At 43.0% G+C, this 21,772-nt stretch overlaps 1 protein-coding gene across 1 annotated transcript in view; it reads right to left on the bottom strand.

Moving 5' to 3' along the window:
• Positions 1 to 21,772, bottom strand: part of TRHDE (thyrotropin releasing hormone degrading enzyme) — a gene marked incomplete at its 5' end in the record, with an annotated part of 416,585 nt that overhangs the window by 212,054 nt on the left and 182,759 nt on the right. The window contains 2 exons of the mRNA XM_019515785.1: positions 476 to 589; positions 9,554 to 9,708. Coding sequence (XP_019371330.1) covers positions 476 to 589; positions 9,554 to 9,708 — 269 coding nt within the window. The remainder of the gene's footprint in view (positions 1 to 475; positions 590 to 9,553; positions 9,709 to 21,772) is intronic.

Raw genomic sequence — 21,772 nt, 5'->3', positions numbered from 1 at the left:
CGTAGATGCATTTAAAAAGCAGTAGTATATTAAAGTTGTAATGCATTCCATTTCATGGCATAATTTACCTGAATCTTTCTTTTCTAGTCAAATTATTGTTTTGATAAAAATGCAACATCCTGAGAAACTTAGAAAAATCTTTACAGATTTTTCATTTACATAAAAATGAAATTATCAAAAATGATCACCACTTAATCATATCTCCCTTAACAGGAAATGCTTTTGACTAGAGAGGTGGTAATTATTTTAACATTGGATTATGAAAGACATGACCTTATACCTTTTGTAATAAATGATACATTATACTTTTTTGGAATGCTGGCAACTGATTTCACACCTACTGATTTTGTTTTATCGGACATCTGATACTTGCATGGGCCATTTGGTATTTTTCAGCAGCCTCCAACTATAAACAGTGTAATGGGAAAACAATGTTTCAATGAAGTTTCTAACTAATGAAATAACATACACTTACCATATTCCAGCCTGGGTAGAGGTAGTCTGTCCCAACAAATTCAAAATAGTGAGCAAAACCTTCTTTTAGCCACACGTCCTCCCACCACACTGGAGTCACAAGGTCACCAAACCACTACAAAGGAAGCCCAATCAAATAGTGTTTATGAAATCACATTTATACATATGCCAGTTCCAAGGCTCTTCTGCTAGTTGCTTTATTAATGACAATATTTAACCCTTATATCATATCTGCCATCTGTAGATCACAAAAAAAGTCTTCTAAAATATTAATTAATTAGAAGTAACAAAGGAAAAGACAGTAAATCCCAAATTCCAATTTGCATCTCAGGCACATTCATCTTAGCTCATTGCTCCTCAGTGAAACAGGCCTCTCCCACCACTAAGACTCCTAGGTTTTCCATTTTCTCAATGGATAACTTAGCGTGCCCTCAGGGGCCGATCTGATTCCATCCTGTCGAGACAGATATTTCTTTCATTTTAGAGATAAGTAGCAGGGCACTTTTACACCTCCAGAGAATAATCGTATTTCACCACAGGGAGATGCATGCATGCCTCTCCTATTCTATTAATGAGCAGACCGAGAGCCTAATAAATAGGCTTCTATTAGATTGTGATTCAGGTTGCTCACTAGACAGGCCAGGTGCCCTCAAAGAAGACAAAGGTGGCCCCTGATACACAAAGAAGGACTCTCACCTATCTTTTGCCCAACTGTCTTGCAAGGGACTTGGGTTATGGATCTACCTTACCCTGAAGGATTCTGAACCTATATACTAGACACAAATCTATGGACTAGGCAGGGCTGAAGGTATCTGCCATTTCTCCTGATGAAGCGAGTCACAGACCAGCCAGAGTGAGAGTCAAGGGGTGAGAATTAGAATATGCAAGAGAAAGTGTGACCCAATAAGATGGGCACTACATTTGAAGTGGAAAGGATGCTGCACTCTGGACCTTTATTGCAGTGCTGGTTATCCATTTTATTTAATAATTACATCATACAAAATGCATTCCAGGGAGCCAGCAACATGATTAAATAATGCAGATAAACAGCACAGAGATCATGGGCTGGGATCAGGGGCCAGAACCAAGGGCTGTCTCCCTCTAACAGGGACCTACCTCACAGGGCCACAAAGCCATATTTTCTCTTTTTTGCCATATTTCAGACTCAGTCATCCTTTCCCTATCCTAACACTGACCCATCTTCAACAGGATAGATGGAGGAGACTATCAGCCCTGCCAGTCTATGGTTGGAAAGTGGGAGATGAGGGCAAAAGATAGGCATTATCACCACCTTTTTTCCCCAGTGTCAGTCAGTCAGTGCGAATGAGCAAATTTCAGCATATGAATTTAAAAACTAATGTGGAATTTATGCACTTCTTCAGGAAAAATAGGATTGGCACAGAGCATATGTAGAGTCAGATCTCTAGTTTTCCATAGTATAGGGATTCTATTCTAGGGATACATAGTAGGACAAGTCCAGATGTCTAAGGAACTCGAGAAGTTTTAAGGCTAAGATAGAGATGCCTAAGAAGCACATAGGGATCAGGGGCACCTTAATAAAATTTTCGCCAATGTGCACAGTGGAGCAGGATTACATTTAATGACTTAGGCTCCTAAAATCCACCTAAGTGGTTTAGGTCCCATAAAGGCAAAACAGGATTTGAACATAAGCATTGTGTATTAAGTTATCCAAGAGGTCGGTGGCAAAATTAGGAACAGAGCCTAGATCTCCAAGGGCTAAATTTCAGTCTTCCTTCTTCTGAAGGGACAGCCTATTAAAATCAAGTTTATTAAATTGATAATATTGGGAGTCCATTTTTTTAAATGGTCCGTTTTCACTGCACACTTCTTTGAAACTTACCTTACTGTGTCTGTAACATTTGTTTTTGAATAAATAATCAACTGTTATATCACTAAACTTCACTGGTAGTTTTTATATAATTAGAAAAAAAGAGTAAACTATCACCATTAGAGATAATTTTGAGTTTGCATGTGATCATAAACTATGAAAATAATAAGAAAAGGAGCAAAGCAAATGGATATTCCAGAGGGCAAGATTCATGTCAGATTATAGAAGTAGCTACTGATACTCTAATGAGAGTGCTGAATAAATAAAAATGAGAGTTGACCCATGAGCTGTTTGTGTCAATGACTATTTGCTCCAGACCATGGTGTGGGAGCTGAACAAAATGTCTTGCATCATGTACTGTTAGTGCTGAAGGGGGAGGGAATGGTGCTGAAGAAGGTGACTGAACAGTCTGAGAATGGTGAACAACTGTGTCCCAAAGAGCATACCTAAGGTGAATTACAATTATCAGCTTGGAATCATACTAGCAACAGCCAATAGCACCTGAATGATATAAATTAGGGAACTCTAATGGAACAAAGATTAATGCAAGGAATCGTATGATATTTTTAATGCCAAGTGAGAGGAAATTAATACCTGATAAAGGAGACCTGATAAAGGAGACCTAGTGATCATTTTTACTTAAGCACCATCAATATGATCAACTATTTGCAAAACCATTAAGGGCAGTCTCTGCCTCTGTTTCAGTGAGAAAAACAGACAAAAAACACACTAGAAACACACAAACACAACACTACTTTGGCTATGAATCAAAGTTTGGCTATTCATTTCTATATCTGGAAATTTGTGATAAATTTCCACTGCTGAAAATCATCCTGCAGCTGCTCCTTCTCCCGATCTTTCTAAACCTTCACCAGACTAGGGTGATCCCCTAGTCTGGGGAAGGCTTGGGAAGCAGTGGCTGCTCCATTTTTCCTGGATCCTGGGGGGAGTGGAGCAGTAGGGAAAGACTCCCTGCACCTTCCCTGGACCAGGGTCTGGGAAATGAGTTGGGGGCAGCCTCCTCCACTCTGTGCCTGGTCTTCAGGAGTGAAGCAGAGGGGCAAAGTCCCAAACCCATTCCCCAACCTGGGCAGTGTCCAGTTTGGAAAAAAGGCAGGGAGGGCAAAGGAGCATTAAGTCAAGGAAGGGAGAGGAGTAGTGGGGCAAAGCCCCCTACCTGCTCCTCAGACCAGGGACCAGACCTGAGGAGTGGGCAGGGAGCAAAGTGAGGCAGCTCCTCTGTTCATCTCCCATGGAGCCACGTGGGGCACTCCCACCTCCCATCCCACCCACTCCTCAGATTGGTGACCCTAGTATGGGAAGCAGTTACGGAGCATCGCCCCACTGCTCCAGCCCCCTCCTAGACTTGTCTGGGAAGGTACTAGAGCAGTGAAGCAATGCCCGCTCCCCCCAGTCCTCTGACCAGGCAGACCCTGGCCTGGGGAAGTGTGGGGAGCATTGCCCCATATCTTCACTCCCTTCCTAGACCAAATCGGGATGGAGCATACTTTTGTGCCAGCGTGAACATTTCTCTCTCACTTGGTGGTCACCTGGAAGATCTTTCACCCAAAAGAGTCATGCTTCCACCCCAAGAGAAACTGAATGAATGTTTGTATGCCCATAGCTTCTGCCAGGAATGCAGTGGTTCTCCTTCCAGCAGAAACATTTCGCCTGTACATGGCCTTTGAAACAGAGGAGACAAAGGATATTATACATTAGGCAGTGAAAATGAATGAAATGGTATATGAGAGGTTTTCATTCATGAGTTATGACAAAACTGTTCAACAAATATGATGAGCAAGATTCTGATTAGAGGCGTCCAGGAGAGTGGCCTGGTGCACCAGAGTCATGGTGTGGGGTGGCCCAAAAAGTATTAGAAGTAGGAAGGGAGAAATGTAAAAAAAAACAAGTCTTAAAGTGTATAATACCCAAATTCTATCTGTTAATACCATTTTTATTCCAGAAGAATTATTTAGAAACACTTAAGTGTGTTAAGATGTAAAGTATGTTTGATATGCAAGGAACTGCTTGTGCTTTCTTACTGAAAAAACAGAAACATGTTTTAATATATTCAGATCTTAATTTGTCACAACAAAGCATTTCTTACCCAATTTATTTCTGGGTAAGATTCATTTTAATTATCCAATAAAAAGAGAGGAAATATTTTTAATCAGTAGAAAAATTACATTCTTGATGGACATCAGATGTCAGACTGCCACACCTTTCAAACACCAGTTAATAAATCCAAATCTGTATGTCAGATGGTAATATTACCCTTCCAGTTGCTAGATGCCTGAGAGGAAACATTATCCTATTAGCACCATAGACTTTTTAAAGATTTTAAAATTGAAATAAGGCAATAGAAAGATAGAATCAGACATAATTGAGAGATATAATTTGATATTTTTATTTGAATACTGGCACTATTTACACTGAATGAAAATTATTATTTATGCTCTTTTCGAAGGAAAAGACTAGGATGTGCTAATTACATAAAGCAGAACAATCCCATACATGTCATTTTTAATTAGGTATGGGAAGGTGCTGTGTGTTCCTTATATGTATGCTGGAAGGACATTCTTTTGTCACTTTTTCCATTATGAATATTTAATATATGCAGTGGCATTTGAAATTTTTTGTTCCCCTCCTCAAATCCAAGCTTCTGTTTAATTGACTCTATTTGGTTTTGAGAATATTTGATAAATTTCCATCAAAATCGTGTTTACTAAATTCACCTGACCTTTTTCACGCAAAGATTGAGGTTTTGATGGATCTGTAAAAATTGATGCCTTCCTTTATTACTTTGTAATAATTATTATATGTGACAAAAGGGTAATCACATAAGGTGGTATCACTCGGTAATCACATAAGGTGGTATCACTGTATGTCCTCTTGTTTCCTGGTCACACTCTGGGGTTTTTATATCAGTGTTATTCTCTCTCAGATGCTCTCTCTCAAAAAAGAAGATATATAATCAAACTTATTTTTGTACTTATTATTATAAAAATACATTTCAAATATTAAGGTTGAAATGACAAGCACTCAAATGACAGAATTCAAGTTACCCATGTAATTTTATTACGCCCTCCCTCTATGCATATGTACTACAAGAGTCTTGTCAAGCATCTCAAATACATTTGCAGCAGTCACAAAGAAAGCTGACTCATCTGCATCCTAGCCTTTAACAGCAGAGAATTTTCTCCTTTCTTCAGCCTTCTGCCTCCTCCTGTCTCAACTGAACAATGAATGAGGCAGGAGTACTATGGAACATCATAGCATATGCTCAAATAATTCAGGATAAGCAACAACAAACAAATCCAAATAAAGTTGCCTGGGCAAATTTAATTATATTGCCTCTTAATTTTGGAGCTCTCGTTAACATTAAATAAGGTTTCTCATACCCCTTTTCTAATTCTCTATTTTTACATCATTTTGTTCCATTTTTAGAAAGCTGGAAGAACTAGAAATAACATTATGGTGCATGCCCTGCCCCACCTCCCCAGCCCTATTTCAGTGTACATTATCAGCAGGATTTTTACCCAGAACCTGTAGTGCTACAATATCAATCTGACAGTAGTAGAAGATTTTTATCTTCTGCTTCATCCAGCCATTTAGGGTATATAGCACACACTTTGCCAGTGGCTTACCTGACAAAAGAAAAATACTATGAGTGTTTAGAATCAGAATGTCTACCTCTGAGGGCATGTGCACTCCAATAATTTCAAGCAGCACAGGCAACGCTAAAGCCAATGCCAAATGTCAACACAGTGTGACTAAGTGGATGTGATTTAGATCTGTCACATTAGAGATACACTCTTATTCCTAGGTCTGCCAGAGATAGTCCTTTACAACCTTTCAGTTTTGCCATCTGTAAAATGGAAGAATGTTACTCCTAAATTGGTAATATGAGGCGCTGGGCAATAATAAAGGCTATGAAGTACGCTAAATCATTATAGGTATTCAGTTAAGCTTCTAAGATTAGAACTGAAGGTTTCCTCCTGATTCTCAGCTGAATGTACCTTCATGTGGGACAAAGGGTATTTTGCTGCTGCATGCTATCAGAGGTATATATGAATATGTTATATGGGCATGTGTGTGAGAATGCTAATATAAAAGCATGTATAACTAGTTAAACAGAACTGGTGGACTAACTAAAATAAGAGAAAGGATGCCCTTGCTATTAAGGCATTGGACTGTGGCTTAGGGTACCTGGTTTCCTCTCTTACCACAGGCTTCATATTGACCTTGGAAGAGGTCTCTCTCATACTTCCTTTCTAGTGTCCTTTCTGTGTCATGACTATTTACACTAATACCTCTTTCCAGGACGGACTTCTTATTGTTCTCCCATTCTTTTAGAAGAGTTAATTCTGCTCTCAAGTGCAGGCCCTAGTCATCACTGTAACAACCACTGGGTGAAGCGGAGTCACCACTTATAAGGAAAATTAAAAGCGCTAAAGGTTGCTAAATACACAGATAGCCCAGTTCCCACATGCAAAAAGTCTTGTTTACCACACTTCAAGGGCATGCTGGGAAAGGGGTGGGGCTTAGAATGAGCATAAAGTTAGTTTTCCACCTTGAAGGCCCATTTGCAGAACTGTGCCATGTGGCCTTTGTGTAAATGTGAACTAGGCAAACTTGATAAATGCCTGATGGGCAACTTTTTACATGCTGCTGAGATATACAGATCATGCTATAAGTAGAGCGGATAATTAAACGTGGTAGAAAGGATAACTAGAAATAACAGAACAAATGTATACAAAGGAAAACTAAGGCTGCTTATAAGGGAAAAACTAACTAATGTTACAGTTTGGTCAACTGTAAAACAGTTTTCAGGGAAGCAATGAAAACCCTGTAGTTTTGAATATTTACTACATATACATATAAAAGAATCCAACAGTAAAAAAAGACGTGGTCTAAGCAACCTAAAGTGTGTTTCTTACACCTAATTTCTAAGGTTCTATGATTTTCCCAAGCCTGCTGTGTGTTGCTTTCTGGTACTACATAATATAGAATAGATGAAAAAGTAAGGTGATCATACTGAGATTAAACCAGCAATAACTTGCAATAAACATTTCAAATTTCAGTTGACGACTTAATTTTCATCTACTCTTTCAATATGAATCATGAGCATGAGCCCACCAGTATAATTTCTAGATCCACTCACCAATATCCCCATTCCAAAGTTATTCTTTACATCTCGTTTTTTATTTTGAAAAAATGTTAAGAATTTACTTGGCTTTTTAAAGGCTCCTGTGTAAAGTCGCAGATGTAAGCCATGCTGATTACACAGTAGGATTTCATTCATTTTAACCTGAAGGCTATGATTATGCCTGTTACCAGTGCAAAAAAGGGTTTCCTGTCCCTGTAGCAGATTTCTTCAATAATATCTGCATTCAGCTCAGTATTACTAAACTTTTGTAATGTGTTTAGTTCAAGAAGATGGAAGAAATATGCAATAAATCGCAATGTGGATTTATTACAAATTTATTCTTAAATTGATACAAGAGTTTCAATACACAGACAAAATATTCATCACTTATGATCAGATAGTTAATGGCAGAATAAAAAAAGTGTGTGTTTGCAGAAGAGGACTTCCAAATTTATTTTTGCCACAGAAAACGGTTTTGAACATGAAGTTTAGCCTGAATTTGCTACAGTGCTCTAATACTATAGTTATTCGAATCCCAAGACAAGGTTTTTTCCTGCATTTAAGGGGGGGGGAAGGAAATAGGTTGGAAAGCCTTGGATTCAAGCACCAGGGCCACAGCCAGGGCCAGAGCTTCTGCTACTGCCACTGCTGCTGCTGTCTGGTAATGGCCAGGGTGGTTCAAGGCAACTCATGTGATGGGGAGGAGAATGCACTGCAGAGAAGTCTGGGTGAGGCAAAACTGTACAGTGGGGAGACCACATGGTGTGGGGGGGGACATGCCACTCCCCAAGATTGGCTGCCACCGCCGCTGGCTTCTGCAGGTGGTTGCCACTCGCCACCCTCCCCCCTCACCACCAACACCACCACCGGCATCTGCAGGCAGTCTCCACTCACCCCCTGCCACCAACACTGCCACCAGTGTCTGCAAGCAGTCCCTGCTCGCCACCCCCACCACTGACGCCACCACCAGTGTCTACTGGCAGTCCCCACTCGCCACCTACAAATCGTGCCCCCCCAGTCTCAGGAGCCACCAGTCGTTCATGCCATGAAGCATGTAGCCTACATGCAGGAGAGAGTGTGTGGTGGGGGTTGTATGGAAGAGACTGCGTGGTGCAAGGGCATGCAGAGGAGACTTCACAGCAACAAGGGAGCTGCTACAAGTCCACTTCTGGCCCTAGCCCAGCTCTGGCCTGGCCAAGGGCCAGAGCCGCTACCTGCCTGGGAGCCAGAGCCAATGCAAACTAAGCAGCAGTAAGGGGGAGCAAGAGGCTTGGGGGAGAATGAAACAGACAATGGTGGGGGAGAGGCAAATGACAGGGCAGACAAGCAGCAGAGGGACAAATGCCAAGCAGTTACGTGGCAGGGAGGATAGGCACCAGGGGGACAAGTAGCAGGGGTCACGTGCTGCAGGGGGCACAACTGGCAGGAAAGCAGGCAGGGAGAACAAGGGGTGGGGGTCAGGCCACCTGCCCCCCTGCTGTTGCTTATTTTGCCACTTGCCCCTCCTATTACTGTTTTCCCCACCATAGTTGTGGGATATGAATTTAAGACAATCCTCCAATAATTAGATTCTAAAAATTGAAAATGATAACAAAATTTACCATTTTCTGTTTATAAAATCTAACTATTGGGAGGCTGCCTTAAATTTGAAGCTGCCTTGGATTCAAGTAAATACAATAAATTACTTTTAAGGTGATCAATTTGTTAACTATACATGCATGTAGTTGTATCTGTACCATATACACACACTCATATAATACCGTTATGGTCAGAGGAAAGGTATATAAATCTGATATAATACTGACTAAGCACAGAATACTTGGAAGCTGTTAGGCAGCAACACCATTGCACCCTAAGCTCAATGTGATGAAGTTTTATTCATCCCTGCATGTTGGCTTTTGCCCCTTGTTTGTTTGTTCTGATTTTGTGCACTGTATACACATCTTATAGCTCATCACGTTATTTTGAATATTGCTAAAAGAAATGTGCAATCAGGTGTGTGACAATATCAGTTCTGAAAAGAAATATATTTGAATTTTCAGGTCCATCCCGAGTGTTCATAATTAAGTACATGGTCATACCTGATGGCATAGCTCATGTACGATGACCATGGTGACATCCAATAAGTAGGGTATAGATGAAATGCTTGGATCAAGCAGTATCCTTTGCTCCACAAAAACACTTAGTCCCCAGTTCTCCATAGCAGCATAAGGATGTTTAGGCACAGCTAACAGATCTAGAAGCAAAACAAAACATATTTTAACATGCTTGTGGGAGCTATTATGCCTTATAGCTACTGTAAGTAAAAGCCATAAACCATCATTAGGAGTGTTTTTGTTAATAGCATCTGTGTAAAAATTAAAATGTTAATTTCTGTTCTTTTACAGTATTAGCTATAAAATATCTTTTTAATAAACTGGGTCTCTCTTGCTCTTACCTCATTGTTCGCTCACTCATGCCTTATGATTCTCTTATTGCAATAACAGTCAGGTTTTGGTACTTTAGTGGAAATAGATTTCCTTAATATTATTCAGCTTTTCAAAATAACATCTCTATTGCTTATTTATTTGCATTAATTTCTGGATTTCACACATGCTTCTCAAGTTTTGAGCACATCATAGAAAACAATAACCTCTGCACCAAAACGAAATTAAAAAAATGATGCGTGTAAAAGAAACTAGTGACATCAAAGGAAAAGAATATTTCATGATGACGACCCTTAGAATGACAAGTGACTATTCAAATTCTTAAAATAGCAGATGCTGTACACTCTGGAGCACCATTCTGTATGCAGGATCACTACTATGCAAGCTCTAGTGAAAGAAGGAATGTTGACAACAATTTCACACAAGTGGCTTTCCCCATTTCTCTTCCCTGGTACCCTGGGACCAATGGAGCTATTTGACAACGACATGAAGGCTGAAAAAACATACAGGATGATAACAGGGTCATTCGTTTGCACAGAAGAAAGGGAAGGTGAGGGACTTCTCATAGCAGAAGTTGGGCTCGACAAGACAGCAGAGGAGAGTGCAAGGTCTACTCAAACTTTATACTACTGGAACTCAAGGTAGAAGAAAATGCAACTAGGTTTACAGACAGCAAAAAACCTGGGTTGCCAGGGGAGTGACTTAGTTGACTTTTTGACTCAGAGGAATACAAACAACAGTTCTACTGAGTCCAGAGATGCATTTCCTAGGACTGACTCTTTTAAATAAAGACAATAATATATAGTACAGTGGGGAACCAGCTGCCACTGGAAACTTCACATAAAGAAGTGGTCATTGAAACACTGAAATAATTTTGACTTTCAGCACTTATCAGTCCCATGTAGCTCCACTCCCAGGTGATCATCAAGATGGGCCTCATTCTGCTCCTCTATGAGTGAAAAAGTAAACCAATCATTGACCTCAGTCAGAGCAGGCTCAGACCACAGTAGTTATTTCCAAATACAAGCTAACTTGGAAATACACAGGTCACATAAATATACATTTACAAGTGGTAGAAAAATAATATTTGTATAAGAGTAGTCAATATAATAAGAAAAAAATTACTGCTTTACCAAGATGTCTCTGAATTTAAGATGCCACCACTCCCAATAATTAGATTCCTTTAAAATTTTTTATAATTCCTCAAATATAGAATCTAATGACTGGAAGGTCTTCTTAAATTTATCCCCCTCACCCCTGCTGCAAGTGACAGGGGGGCAGGCAGTGGTGTGGACAGATGGTAAGGAACACAATAGCAGTGGGGAGGCAATAGTGAGGCTGGTGATAGAGGATGCACTGTGGGGTCAGAAAGTGGGAGGGGGTTGGGGCAGGACATAGAGGACAGATAGTAGGGAGACAAGCAGTGGCAGGGGCAACTGGAGGGCAAGTGGAGCATGGAGGACATTCAGCCTCATACCTGCCCCTTGCCCCCACAACCAGGACCCCCTACCAATCGCCTTCCTGCTGCCTGATCCATCGATGTCTGCCCCTGCAGCTACTTGTCCCACAGTGACTTCCCCCTTGCCTAGCCCCAACTCACTGCCTGCCACCCACCACTTCTGCTTCTCCCAACTGCAGCCTCTGCTCCCCACACTTCTTCCTTCCCTGACCCCCACCACTTAGCCTCCTGATCCAGCCCTGCTCCAGCCTGACTGCTCTGGCCCCAACTCTGGGGCCTGTCCAGAGCTGCCACCACCACAATAGCTGTTACCAGGCCAAGCTGGGGCCAAAGCAAACCCCATGACTCCACTTTCAATGTGCTCCTTGACTCTACTCTCATTTGCACTGTTTTAAAACTAGAATAACTCCACTGAAATCAGCAGAATACAACTGGTATAAATTTAGTATGAAAGAACAAGGATGCCTTAATTTTTTTAACTGATTTTTCCCCCACTCAGGTAAGTCTATTCCTTGTAAAATATTTTTGTTTTTGTAGCTTGTGCCTTTTTCATCAGTCTTCCTGGACAAGATTTTGCTGGTGTCACAAACTGTGCTACATCGGAATATTCATCTTCAGAACAAAGAAGCCAAAAGCAAGATCTCTTAACCCCAACAGGTATTTTGCTCTCAGCCATTTAAAGCTGTCTTCCACTGACTGTGTCCATGCTGGGGATTTTTGCTGATAGAGCAAGGTCATCTATGAGGGTAGGGGTGCACCGATAGAGATTTTTGGGGCCGATACCAATAGCCAATATTTAAGGAGGCATATCAGTCGATACCAATCCAAATTCCAATACAGCTGCCTCCAGCTGGTAAGTCCAGTGTGGTGGAAGGGGAGAGGGAAGGAAGAGGTGTGAGGGGAGGGGAGCAGATCAACACCGCCCCATGGTGAGGGAGAGGGCAGGGGCAGGCATGGCCCACGTGGAGCGGGAGGGGCGGGGCCAGAGCCACAGCTTGTGGGGGGAGGGAGGCATCTCCCACCACTGCTTGAACCCCAGGAGGGCACTGGGGGGGGGGGGTGCATGTGCCCCCCAGATCTGCGCAGGGCATGGTGGGGCAGGCTGCAGCCAGGGCTGCACAAGGCTCTTTTCAGTGGGGGCTGGACATGGAATGGGCACAAGTGGTGCTGAGAGGATGCTACATCCACCCCAAATTTCACTGCCACTCTGCTTCCAGCCAGCCACCCGGCGCAGTTCCGGGTCTTCTCAGCACGTGGGTGGATGCGAGGTGTTAAGCTGGGGCTGCATCGAGCGGCTGTGGCACTGGGAATGAAGTGGCAGCAAAATTTGGGGCAAATGCAGCATCTTCCCAGCACCACCAGTGCCCACTCTGAGCCCAGGCCCCACCAAGATGAGCCCTGTGCAGCCCCAGCTGCAGCACACCCTACCCTGCAAAGATCTAGGGGGGCACAAAATTCCCCCTGTACCCTTCTAGGGTGCAACCAGCAGAGGGAGCTGCCTCCCCCCTGCACAAGCCACAACTCTACCCTTCTGCCCTGTCTGGGCAGAGCCTGCCCCTGCCTCCTCCCCCTCACTGCAGGGGGCATAATTCTGCCCCCACCATGCGCCTTACTTCCCCCCTCCCCTTCCACCACACCAGACTTACCAGCTGGAGACAGTTCTCCATGCTGCCAGCTGTGCTCCTTGCTGCCTGAGTGCTGTGCTGCAGCTGCGTGCAGCAAAGGCATTTATCAGCCAAATTATTGGTCCCATTGGGCCAATATCCAATACAGCCAGTTTTCGTTATAACGGTACCAATCCTATATCAGACCAATGTATCGGTACACCTCTATATGAAGGCATTTCACAATGAAAGCCAACACAGCTTTGCCAGTGGAATTTTGTAATGTAGACAAAGTTTAACAATCTGTATGGGCTTGTTATGGATTTTCTGTGCGTGTTTGTTTCAGTGATGTTGGCTTGTTAGTATAGACAGGTACACTGTATCTTGGTATACCAGAAAAACCTCCCAATCTCATGAAGATGTAACTGCTGTGCAGGTAGACTATGATGAGAAACGGGCATGCTATGTTGCTGTAGTGATCCACTATGACAATGTAGTAGCATCCATGAGTAGCAGCTACTTCACCCTAGCGGCGCACTTCCCCATTATACCATGCCATCTGCAACAGTGGAGTAGCTGCTAAAATAATTGTGTGCCATACATATGGCCAGTTAGTGTGCCATGATTTAATAAAGCATGGCACAGTAACAATGTCATCACAGGGCAATGTATAGATGCACCCAATATGGCTTTAATTCAGCAAAACACAAAGAACCCATTTGCCTCCAACTCCACAATCCACTAGCACACTCAACATTAAACCTGGCTTAAAGTGACACAGGAAACCCTCCCTTAGCGCTCTTAATTGGTTCCTGAAAAACTGAGTGTTAAGTGAAATGAGCGTTAAGCAAAACCAAAAGTATTTGATGACCCAAGATGGCAACCACAATTGTTTTTTATAATTCAAGATGGCAACCGCAGGCGTTATAATGAAACTCGCCGAGTGTTAAGTGAAATCAGGTATTAATTTATAATGAGCCTTATAGTGAAATAGCACTAAGATAAAAAGCGTTAAGCAGGGGGTGCCTGTATTTTGATTAACAAAATTGGTAAGATAAAAGAACAGTAAGGCAGGAGGGGTGGGGGACAGCATGGTTTCCAGAAAGTATTGTAGTATTAATGATTTCAACTCTGACCTGCTGTCCCACCAATGCTAATGAGAGCAATTGCTAGGGTCCTGGAAAGATTATAGGCAACATAGTAATATATCCAACCTATACACAGGTGTGCCTCAAAATTTGGATACATTCAAACCATTTCTAAATAAGGGTCAGACCCAACACAGTGAAGTCAATGGAAAGATTCTCTGGGTCTCTTAATGAGCTCTGAACCAAACCAAGTGCATCCAAGAAAACGGGGGGGCTCTTCTATTTTCATCATCTAAGCAATTTTCAGTTACTGCTTTATTGGTACATTATATTACTGACACTATGAATCTCTGAGTATCAATTTATCCCTGACATTTTGCAATGTTTGACTTTGGTCCTGTAGATATTGCTTCTGCTCTCCAAATATCCAATTTTTTTAAACAGAGCTTCAATCATAGCCTGAACTTCATGACACAAGAAAGGAATCTATATCTATAACTGAGGACCCCATAAATTTAACCTTGATTTTGGATTAATGGTATTTCAAGTTCAAGTCTCTACCTGAAGAGTCTAGTTTCCCTTCTTCTTGTAATCCATTAGGGAATTAGAAAAACTATACTGGGTATGTCTACATGTGCACTTTAATGCACAGTAGACTATTTTACTGAGCATTAAAGCATCACATAAAAAATTGTGACATTACACTAATGCCCAGTAAAATAGTCTACTGAGCATTACATATCACTAAAGAATGTGCAAATGTGCTACTATGCACTAGCACGGTTTAATGCATATTAATTTAGTACCTCACATTAAAGGCATTAAATTTAATGTGCTTTAGAAAAGGCGCATTAATGCATGTGTTAGATGGGCCTAAAGAGTTACTGAACCTCACCACTCTTAAAGTTCCTTCCAAGTTTTCTTTAGGGAGATGAAACACAGTTGCATCTTGACTTAGCACAACAGAAAAGAGGGAATGCTGCACATGTTTTGATAATAACTTTCATACATGATACTGCCAGAGAGCATTCTGCACTAACTACAAAATATTAGCTGATGAATATATAATAGTGGCTGTGTTTGCTGCACCCAGTTATTCCACTCCCTATTTAATTAAATTCTTTGTAAAGCACTTTTGAATGTTTGATTATGTGGATATCACTGTAGAAATATAAGTGCTTGTTATTACTTGTAGAGAATAATATTCTCATACATCATAAAATAGTTACTTAGAATTTCCTGATACAGCAGTGCAGAGAATCCTATATTCTGCTAAAATAATAGAGGCCTTCCACCTCCTGGCCTTCACAAAGACTAAATTCATAACTTAGAAGTAAAAACTATATGGCCCAAATAAAACCACTGCCAATACTATAAGGGGGGAAAGGTGCCAGTTCTTAACACTGTAACATACTACACCAACAGTGGTAAAAGTGAAAATTATTCAAATGTAAAAACAGCATTTGGATGCATATGCAATCAATATTCAGATGGAAAGCATTCGGATCTTCAGATGGAAAGTGTGTGTCACGTGGAAAACATTTTGGTGTACCTATTAAAAATTGTTTATAACTTCACATCATCTTTTATTTCCAAACACTTAATTAAGGCATCATAATTATGTAAGCTCATATCAAAACATAATGGTCTCATATTATTAGAAAGTATAATCATGGTTCACAAAAAGCTGTCAATTTAACATCTATTTAAGCTGGTTTTGGACAGCAACCTTAAGACAACCTTATGAAATTTGTTTTCTCTATCATTTGAAGAAATAATGGTGCATTTTTTCCTCCATTTTTGCATTCATTTTGCCAAACCCTTTGGCAGTCCCACTCAAGACAGCATTAGGTCCTTAATCCTGCACATCTGAGATCAATGGGAGCCTACACACTGACTTAAACTGGATCAGGTTTGACTGGAAGGCACGATTCCAGCTCCTCAGCAGGAATGATGGGAGAATTTTCCTGTTCTTCTATCATATACTACATTCTTCTACCAGTAAATCAGTTCTCCCTTTCCCCTATTACCATTCCACTATTCGTCAATTTATTCAGTACCCAAAGTGAAACATACGAGATCTCTCCTTTAATTCTGATACGTGTTTACTTAAGTGTTTTCACACACTCAGGCTGTTGATTGTTGTACTGGCTAAAAGGTAACTGCCTAGTAATCCAATCTATCAGAGGCAGGAGTTATAACTGGGACGTGGGAGGTCAGGGCTTGACTAATGGGTCACAAGCCAGGGGATCAGGAACAGATGAAGTCAGGAGCCAGAAGTAGGGGTCAAGACTGGACCCCTAGCCATGGATCAGAAGCTGGCAGTCAGGAGCCAGACCAATGGCAGGAATCAGAAAACAACGAACCAAAAGGCAGGAACTAGGAGCCCTGAGCTAGACAGAGAGGCTTCTGCCCTGCTGAGTAGCTTGCTAGGTACTGAAACAGCTGATGCCTATAAGCAGACAGTCACATCCACGCAGGTAACCATGGCCAGCTGGGAGCTAATTAGCTGGCATGTTGCCCTGATTCCTGATGGCCAAAGGAGCAAACATAATATAATGGCAATGGTGAAATCATAATGAAAGCCCTAAGAACAACCTCAATGTGAATTCTGCATCACTGGCAGGAGCGCCCAGGTGTGAGCTGTGACTGCAGCCACCAGCTCCACAGCAAATCACCTTCCAGACTGGTGAGGAGTGGATCAGATGGAAAACAAAATTTGAGTGATTTAGGCAAGCCACCAGCCTGAAAAATCAAGCAAGAGGAAAAACGGATCAACTTTCTCCCATATCTAATGGGGCTCAAGGCTGATGACATTAAGCTGTCTTTTAACCTGATGTTTGAATAACCAGTCATATACTCTCACCAATGTTTGACAAACATTTTACCCCCACCATAATATTATGTATGAGATACACAGTTCTTCCCAATTTCAGAAAGATGGTAAATCTTTTGAAGATTTTGTCACAGGTTTCATGAAAAGATGCTACACGAACATATTGTGTGTGGCATGAAAGACCATCATGTGCTGGAGACATTGCAGCTGAATGCATCAAGAAGCAACAAAATATACTGGGGGGAAGTCCTGCCAAACCCATAGAGAAAACTGAATGTGTCACTGCCTGACGCCATCTGTCAAAGAAGGAGGAACCGTCTACAGCAGACGTTCTGCACATTCTGATAGCAACCACATTGCTAAGGAGGAGCCAGCCACAAATGACAAGAATGGGACACCTTCCTGAAATACACTGTAGTTACTGGAGCTAAGTCAAATCATTGGGCTGAAGACATCACACTCTGAGAGACTACCATCTGCTTCAAGATCAACATTGGAGCTGATTCACCAGCACTCCTGAGAAGTTATACAGTTCTGTCCTGGTTCGTCATCTCAAGCTTCATCCTGCTGACAAGAAACTATTTGCACCTGAAAAGAGATCCCTGCAAACTGCTGGGGAGCTGAGTGAGCAGCTGTAGTTTCTATTTGGGAAAACATCTATATAATTATAGATCTTGAAAGACCACTGATGTGCAGTAAGGCAAGTGAAGAACTAGACCTAGTACTGATTTGGAATGAGGTCAAAATTCAAGCTGCAAATATAAGCCTAACCCAATAACTCCTGAGGCAATTCAAAAGCCTGGGAACATAACTCCTGAGATTATTCAAAGGCCTAGGAAATTTGGGGGAAAAAACCCCAAAATTTACACAATGAACTAACATCTACTCAAGAGGTTTACGGCAGAGCTGCCTAATTTGCTCCACAGTAAATGAGTCAGCGTCTACACAAGCAGCCCTATTAGGCTGCAGTAAAGTAATTAACTCCACCACAGGTTAGTACTTGCAAATACAAGTACTATCCTGTGGCAGCATTCTTTAGTGCACGGCAACATATGTGTAGACATTGACAGTGCTGGTTGAGGCTTGAGGATGCTTCAGTGCAGAGGTTGCCTGCTGGCTAGTCCTACACTGGAGCACCCCTGTGCCCCAGCCAGCCCCTCCACAGCACGATGAGCTGGACTGGAGCATTCCAGGGCTGGCAGGCTGACCCCCCCAGGCTCTCTGCCAGCTAGGCCTGCTTCAACCCGGCTCAATGTCCTGCAGTCCTGGGCACACATGAAGATGCGGTGCCCAGGAGCACCAGAGTTTATTGCATCACATTAATTTCATGTGTAGACATGTCCATTGTGTCTCATTGGATTCCACTGCCCTTGAAATCTGTCAAGAAACAACCCTTAAGACACAGTCCACAAGGAAATGATTGAACTAGTTGACAAGCTGACTGATGCGCATTTATGGTCACCATGAAAAAGCATTCTGGGGAGGTGTATATCAGCACTGATATCTTGGAGCTCAAACAGAGTGTGAACGTGAATACACTTGGCCAGTTGCAAAAGACAAACTTCAGCAAACTTGATGCCACCTCAAAGTTTGGCAGATAGTACTCCGTCTACTCTCACTTTATTCATTATTCTATTGGAGAGAGAGACTCAAAAACTTATTGTTTGGAAGGTCCTCAGCATATGAGATCTTTCAGAAAAGGATAAGCCAGCTGCTAGAGATCTGACAAGGGGTAGTCTGACAACCCAATGATGGTCCTGAGGATGTTGGGGTCATGCATGCCCCCGTGGCTGGGGGGGACACGGCAGTGGTGGAGGGAGTGTGGTGGCAGTAAGCAGGGAGCTCCCACAGATGCCGCTGGTGCTGCCGGGAAGGGAAGTGGGGGGAGGGGTAGCAAGCGTCAACCAGGGGTCAGCGGCCACCCACAGACACCGCTGGCAGCGGCGATCATTGACCACCCGTAGATGCCGCCAGCAGTGTCAGCGGTAAGGGGGGAGGGTGGTGAGCAGCAACCGGCCACAGACGCCACCGGCAGTATCAGTGGTGCCTTTTCATAGGGGGTGCACCACTATGCTCAGGGGGTGCACATGCACCCCTACATGTTGCCAATGGTTGGGGTGGTCCTGCTTTGAGCACAGGTCCCCTCCAACCCTCATTTTCTATGATTCTATGTTCTGCTCTTCCACCCTACCACTGAGGTGAACTTCACATGTGAAGCATTGCATACACTTCAGGAAACTGGACTTACTCTAAATCTAAGTACATGTGAATTTAAAAATGTATTGCCCATTTCTTGAGCCAGATAATCAAAAATCAACAGTCAGTCTGAATCACTGATATAATCATACTCATGGGACAGCTGAAAAATAGAAAGATACATCCTATCTTCCTGGGAAGACCCCAGGAAGAACATATCCAGAAGTGGAGCTGCAACAGTGACTGAATACCCAGCTCTCAGCATCCTCCCCCTGCACTTGGGTGGGCAGACCATACCAGGGAGCAGCAGTCAGGGATTTTTAAGTCTCCAAAGAAGGTAAGTCTCCTCCTTTTTAAGTCTTCCCTCCCTACTCAGAGACAGGTGTCCTCCTCTCCACTTTCCCCCTTTCCTGGATAACACTGCCACTGTGCTGGGGCAAAGGGAGCTCCAGAACCACTTCAGCCAGGCTTTGCAAGGACTGGGCTCAACCTGTTATAGCAGCAGAGGCAGTGATGGCATGTGTCCCCTCCCTGAACCTGCTCCTGGGCTTTCCAGGAACACCCAGGGACAGCTAGGCAGACCTCCTGTCCTGCTGCTGCTGCTGCTGCTGCTGCTGCTATCCCAGACTGAGCCCAACCTTGGCACACCCCAGCTGCAGCAGCCCTGGAGTTCTCCCCACCGCCAGGACAGTTGGGGACACAGTGTCAGTGCAGGTGCGGGAAGGGGTAATGAGAAGGGAGGGGACACAGAGGAGAAGGAAAAGGAGGGGACATGACTGAGCACATAAGGAAAGGGAGGGAGATTCTAACCTGATTCAGGAACTTAAAAAATCCCTGACTATTGCTCCTACCCCATAGGAGGTTCAAAGAGAGGGGTGCAGCTATGCCACTCTACCTCCTCTGGATCCACTCCCAGATGCATCCCTCTCGGACACCTTATGTTACCAAATCACCACATAGGTTGTACAAACATATGGTTTCTACAGAGAAACCTTCACCACAGTCACCTGAAGAGAATGCAGAACACTGAACAAGACTCCAGTAAGGCATCAATGCCAATTCCCTGTTTGACTTCAGAGACTGTTGATTTTGAAGCACTTTCATGGGCAGTGCTGGATTATGTTTTTCCTATCACAAGATGAACAAGAAATATATATCTGGTAAAACCTCTCCAGAGACAAGATTTCTAAAGCCAAATTTATTTTCTTTCAGATATGTACTTTAAAGGCAGAGATGTGTAGTAATCTGATATATGTCTCTATGCTCTAGCCAGAGCATAAAGATGACTAGCGTACAGTCATCCTGGCAATCACTTGCTGAAGTCTGGCAAGCATGATAGCAGGGAAAGAGTCATGTGCTTGTACTGAGTTGAATTACAATAAACCTTTACCCTTTTCTTCCCTGCTAGGAGTTGCTATTGTACTGCTGTCCTGCAATAAGGCTGTTCCCCAGAAAACCAAATGTTACAGTAAGGGCCTTGTAACACATTGCACTTTGAGCTGCTCAAATATTGACAAGTGTTAGTGCTACCTCAAGTTTGAAATAGTCACATTTTAAGGCTAAAAACCTTTTCTGACCGTCCCTCACCTGCACAGCTGTGACTTGCCACTAGGGCTGTTTGCAAAGGTTTAAAAAAAAAAAAAACCCTCTTTACCAGAAGCAGCAGTGCATTACTTCAACCCAGCTCAGCAGCGTCTGTAAAGATCAGGTGCTTCAGAAAGGCTTTTTGGTACTTTTAGCTAAAGCTGATGCAATCACCGATTAGATAAAAGTGCCAGAAAAGCCCCACTAAGGCACCCAATCTTTAGTGATGTTGGGCAAGCCAGGCTGAAGTAATGCACTGCCTCTTCCAGGCATGTGCAGGGCTCGGTGCGGGAATGCACCGAGTTTAAAGTAAAGCAATGTTTTCTTTGGGGTTTGGGTTTTGTTTTTTTTTAACATCTGAAAGCACCCTAGAGGGCTGGTGAGCAGGGGCCTGACAAGAAGCTACAGCTGTGACTTGCCAACACAGGGCTGGTGAGCCAGGACAGACTTCTATCCCTGTTCTGAGGGGGCAGGGGGTGAGAGATGGGTTAGGGAACCTGGGAGGGGAACATGAAGCTGGCAGATAGAGAGTTATGACATGGGGGTTGGTAATGAAATGGGAGATGGAAAGGAAATAGGGGTGAGAGAAAGGTGATGAAATGAAGGAAGTCAGACACTGAAGAATAAGATAAAAAGAAGTTTAAAAAAAGAATTTAAAAATAAAACAGAGGAAGTAAATTAAAGGTTGTATGTTTTAATAAATTGGGATCGGGGTGTGGGAGGTACATGTCATGCTTCCCTTCATGGCTGGGAGGAGGGAACAGTGAGGAAAGGCACTTTAGGTCCCAAGAAGGATGCCCCAGCTTATGGGCACCTGATTGACCCCTACCTTTCACTCCCCCACCTCCCAAACTCCTGGATCCACCCATGCTAGCTGGCATGCCTGGCTAGCTGGCATGTCCACAGCAGGCTGTTCACACAGGATTGCACCCCTGGGGATGGGGAAGCCACACTCCCAGGGGCAGAAGAGGCAGTTCACCTGGTGCCAAAACCTCCCCCTCGGCAGCAAAGTTTGGGGGTGAAAAGTCTGTCCACAAGAATGGGGGTGGGGGAGGGGGGCACAATGCATCCTGGGATGCTGGAGGATTGCAACTTGCAGGGAGTGGC

The sequence above is a fragment of the Gavialis gangeticus genome, unplaced genomic scaffold (assembly GCF_001723915.1).
Source record: "Gavialis gangeticus isolate Ggan-Ray unplaced genomic scaffold, GavGan_comp1, whole genome shotgun sequence".
Classification (NCBI taxonomy): domain Eukaryota; kingdom Metazoa; phylum Chordata; order Crocodylia; family Gavialidae; genus Gavialis; species Gavialis gangeticus.
This window is presented reverse-complemented; position numbering and strand designations above follow the sequence as displayed.